The 5105-nt window shown below is 36.0% G+C and overlaps 1 protein-coding gene across 3 annotated transcripts in view; it reads left to right on the top strand.

The window, feature by feature from the left end:
- LOC107653500 (muscle, skeletal receptor tyrosine protein kinase-like) overlaps positions 1–5105 on the top strand; it is a 32165-nt gene that overhangs the window by 7366 nt on the left and 19694 nt on the right. For 2 of the 3 annotated variants that reach the window (XM_016440234.1, XM_016440233.1), the window contains exons 2-5: positions 2807–2933; positions 3081–3232; positions 3539–3666; positions 3797–3938. In XM_016440234.1, the coding sequence (XP_016295720.1) occupies positions 2807–2933; positions 3081–3232; positions 3539–3666; positions 3797–3938 (549 nt within the window). The remainder of the gene's footprint in view (positions 1–2806; positions 2934–3080; positions 3233–3538; positions 3667–3796; positions 3939–5105) is intronic. The other variant, XM_016440235.1, reaches the window with a different exon arrangement.

The raw sequence follows: 5105 nt of genomic DNA, 5'->3' as shown, positions 1-5105 counted from the left end.
GAACGTCTCAGGTTACTTATGTAACCATGGTTCCCTGAGTAGGGAACGAGACACTGCGTCCTCTAGGTTTCTTGCAATGCTGCGGACGCAAGCTTCAGACGAAGAAGTGAATGATGTGTGCTCCCGGCGCCTATTTATACTATAGTCGCACCGGTAGTGACGTCATGGCTGTCGCGGCCAATGAGTTGGTGTTTTTTCAATGTATGCTTCAGACACGGGTCACGACGAGGCGTTCCCCATAGCGACCCCTAGAGGACGCAGTGTCTCGTTCCCTACTCAGGGAACCATGGTTACATAAGTAACCTGAGACGTTCTGTTCCAAAAACCTGAACTGCCTAGTTGCATAAATATAGGCGGCATGAAATGAAACAGGACCTTATAAGTGACTACAGCACCCTAGATACGCTGCAACTTCATGTGGCATACAAATAGCACTACTCATGAAGAGACTTGACACAAGTGCGTCTGATGTTAGCATGTTGCTAAGCTAACAACACAGTACTCATACACATATGCATAGCATGCAAATGTTGATTTTAATATTATGTATCTTTGTCAGCATTAATTAATTGATCACATTTATAACCAACATTGCTCCCACAAGCCCTAATGAAGGATGTGTTTACTGAGATGCAGTAATAAGTAATAAAACAATGTATTCTGGGATTTACTTTTCTATCTGCTTTAGATTTTGTTCAAAATAAGGGGTCTTAGAATTCAGTGAAACTGTGCTGCCTATGATACTATGGTTACCGTGGTACTGAAGTTTAAAGAATACCATGGTATTACTGTGGCACAAATCCCAAAAGACATAGTATTATTCTTCAAAAACATGGAATTAACATGATAAACATAAAAAAACAACAACAACAAAAACATGGTTTTATCATGTAATCATCCCAAAAACATGGAATTAACATAACAAACATAAAAAAAACTAAACAAAAAACAAACAAACATGGTTTTATCATGGTACTCATCCCAAAAACATGGAATTAACATAATAAACATAAAAAAAAACTAAACAAAAAACAAAAAAAAGCCAAACAAACATGGTTTTGACATGGTACTCATCCCAAAAACATGGAATTAACGTGATACACATAAAAAAAAAAAACATGGTTTTATCATGGTACTCATCCCAAAAACATGGAATTTACGTGATACACATAAAAAAAAATCATGGTTCTCATCCCAAAAACATGGAATTAACATGATAAACATTAAAAACAACAACAACAACAACAACAAAAACAACAACATGGTTTTATCATGGTGCTCATCACAAAAACATGGAATTAACATGATACACATAAAAAAAAACATGGTTTTGACATGGTACTCATCCCAAACCCATGGAATTAACATGATAAACATAAAAAAACATGGTTTTATCGTGGTACTCATCCCAAAAACATGGACTTAACACGATAAACATAAAAACAAACAAACAAACATGGTTTTGACATGGTACTCATCCCAAAAACATGGAATTAACGTGATACACATAAAAAAAACATGGTTTTATCGTGGTTCTCATCCCAAAAACATGGAATTAACATGATAAACATTAAAAACAACAACAACAACAACAACAAAAACAACAACATGGTTTTATCATGGTGCTCATCACAAAAACATGGAATTAACATGATACACATTCCAAACCCCCCCCCCCCAAAAAAAATGGTTTTATCATGGTTCTCATCCCAAAAAATATGGAATTAACATGATAAACATAAAAAAAACATGATTTTATCATGGTTCTCATCCCAAAAACATGGAATTAACACGATAAACATAAAAAAACAACAACAACAACAAAAATAACAACATGGTTTTGACATGGTACTCATCCCAAAAAAACATGGAATTAACATGATAAACATTAAAAAAAAAAAAAAACAACAGCATGGTTTTATCATGGTGCTCATCCCAAAATATGGAATTAGCATAATAAACATAAAAAAACAACAACAACATGGTTTTGACATGGTACTCATCCCAAAAACATGGAATTAACATGATAAACATTAAAAAAAAAAAACAACAACATGGTTTTGACATGGTACTCATCCCAAAAACATGGAATTAACATGATAAACATTAAAAAAAAAAAACAACAACATGGTTTTGACATGGTACTCATCCCAAAAACATGGAATTAACATGATAAACATAAAAAAAAAAACATGGTTTTGACATGGTGCTCATCCCAACAACATGGAATTAACATGATAAACATTATATTAAAAAAACAAACAACAAAAAAACATGGTTTTATCATGGTACTCATCCCAAAATCATGGAATTAACATGATACACATTCAAAGAAAAGCAAAAAAGTAAAAAAAAATAAAATAAAATTCAAGTTACCATGTGACCTTTAAAAAACTTTTTTTGTTGCAGTAATGAGACCTAATATCCAGTCTGCCCTCAGTCATGGGAGGGATGTGTTTCTTATCAGCTTGATTTATTCACATCAGGCCTGTGTTGGCACCACTGCATTCAAACAGTTATTTCCATTGGAAACATGTCCTCCCGCCGTGACCCTCAGCTGTCTGCAGTGTGCCGAGCGGCACTCAGAATGTAAAATATTTTGTTGTGAAAAAGTAGTTTCACAACCGTTACAATGTCTGATTTATAATTATTCAGGGTCAAATGCTAAAAAGCATTTCTTGTAAGCCTATCTTATTTCATAACATGATTACTGAAGGGTGAATAAAAAATACCTCTTTGTATACAGTAACTTAACATTTTTATTATGATCTGATGATGAAAATATTTCTTTCCTTCGCTATTTAAGCACCCAGAATCACAACACTGCTCGAGACAGTGGACGCCTCTCTGGATCATAACGCTACTTTCATCTGTGAGGTTGATTCATACCCTCAAGCTGATATTACATGGACGCGGAATAACTACCCAATACGGTTTGAACTTTCTTCATTAACTTGATTCTTATATGCCATCCATAAAAAAACAAAACAGCTTCTCCTATATAGTCAGCAAAGTCTCAAACTGTGCTCAGGTTACCAGTGGTTTGTGAAGTATGTTCAACATCTACTTTTTGAATGCAGGTATTACGATTCCAGATACATCATACGAGAAAATGGCCAAATGCTGATCATTCCCAATGTACAGGATTCAGACAATGGAGAATACTGTTGTGTTGCTAGCAATGGGATTGGAGAACCGGCCAAGAGCTGTGGAGCTTTACAGCTGAAGAGGAGTATGTTTACATATTTGCTCTCATAACTCACAGACAGTCATCAGGATATTATATAAGGACTACTATGAGCATTGAGAATGCAATCTGTTTTCACTGCGTTTTTGTTCATACAACTTCTCAATTGATTGTTTTTAATTTTCACAGTTTGCATCGAATTTTATGTTACATTTTTAACGCTTGATTTATTAATGATCCACGTTTTTGGCAGAAGTGGCTAAGAATTGTGAATTTGAACTTCATTTTAGAATATCCAAATGAAGATACTGTCAATCACTCTCTAACGAACTTTTATCATTTTTTTTTCAGAGCCTCAAATCAAAAGACATCCTACTAACATGACATTGATTGTGGAGTCTAAAGCAGTGTTGCCATGTTTAACGTCAGGATATCCCAAACCCGAAATATCCTGGATTAAAGGAGATGATCTGATAAAGGTAAATTGAACGTCTTGACTTATTTAACATACGATTTCCTTCCAGTATTTCTTAGAAAGACTGTAATAGGGTTTAAAATGAAGCAATCATTGTGAGTTTTCTGAACATCTCGGTCATTTGTATCTTGTAGGTTAATAGTCGTATATCAGTTTTGGAATCTGGTTCCCTAAAGATTAACAACATCAAGAAAGAGGACGCTGGACCGTATCGCTGTGTGGCCAGGAACAGTTTTGGAATCGTGTACTCCAAACCAGTCACTATTGAAGTACAAGGTTTGTCCTAAAATAGCTTTCATCCTCATTCAGATATTCTTGTAATTTTCAGGTTTTCTAATGCAATGACATTCTGTCAATTTCAGTCTGATTTAAGTGTCCAAATATGTTTGAAGTCACCTTATGTTTATGGGTCAATGACATAATGCTTGCATTGTCATGGTTTTGTCACAGCAGTTTACTAGAGAGAGAGACCCAGATGCAGAATGATCAAGGGAGTGAGGTTTATTGACAAAGCAAGGATTAACAGGGCTTATGTGAGAGTCCAAACAGTAGGAAAGGGCAGTCTGCTGGTCCTTGGTCAGACCTGGACAAAGTTTTGCTGGAGAACAAAGGAGATAGAGCAGCCCCAGTCAATGAGAACACTGGATATCAGGCAGCAGCTTGAGAAACCAGGGCTTGATACTTTGAGCTGTAGTGATACCAGTCCAGTCAGATAGCCAGGTCTTGAGAACAGCAGCCAGGAGGGATTCAGGACACAGAACAGGAACAAACACAAGACATAACACAACACAACACACAAGACAAGACCACAAGAGAGAACAAGCAGCAGCAAAATAACACACTGACTATACACCATGACTAGAATGAAAACAACAACAAAAAAAAAAATTAGAATGTCGTGGAAAAGTTCATTTATTTCAGTAATTCAACTCAAATTGTGAAACTTGTGTATTAAATAAATTCAATGCACACAGACTGAAGTAGTTTAAGTATTTGGTTCTTTTAATTGTGACGATTTTGGCTCACATGTAACAAAAAAACACCAATTCACTATCTCAACAAATTAGAATATGGTGACATGCCAATCAGCTAATCAACTCAAAACACCTGCAAAGGTTTCCTGAGCCTTCAAAATGGTCTCTCAGTTTGGTTCACTAGGCTACACAATCATGGGGAAGACTGCTGATCTGACAGTTGTCCAGAAGACAATCATTGACACCCTTCACAAGGAGGGTAAGCCACAAACATTCATTGCCAAAGAAGCTGGCTATTCAGAGTGCTGTATCCAAGCATGTTAACAAAAAGTTGAGTGGAAGGAAAAAGTGTGGAAGAAAAAGATGCACAACCAACCGAGAGAACCGCAGCCTTATGAGGATTGTCAAGCAAAATCGATTCAAGAATTTGAGTGAACTTCACAAGGAATGGACTGAGGCTGGGGTCAAG

The sequence above is a fragment of the Sinocyclocheilus anshuiensis genome, unplaced genomic scaffold (assembly GCF_001515605.1).
Source record: "Sinocyclocheilus anshuiensis isolate Anshui unplaced genomic scaffold, SAMN03320099.WGS_v1.1 scaffold3, whole genome shotgun sequence".
Lineage (NCBI taxonomy): Eukaryota > Metazoa > Chordata > Actinopteri > Cypriniformes > Cyprinidae > Sinocyclocheilus > Sinocyclocheilus anshuiensis.
The sequence above is the reverse complement of the archived record's forward strand: the minus strand, read 5'-3'. Positions and strand labels throughout refer to the sequence as shown.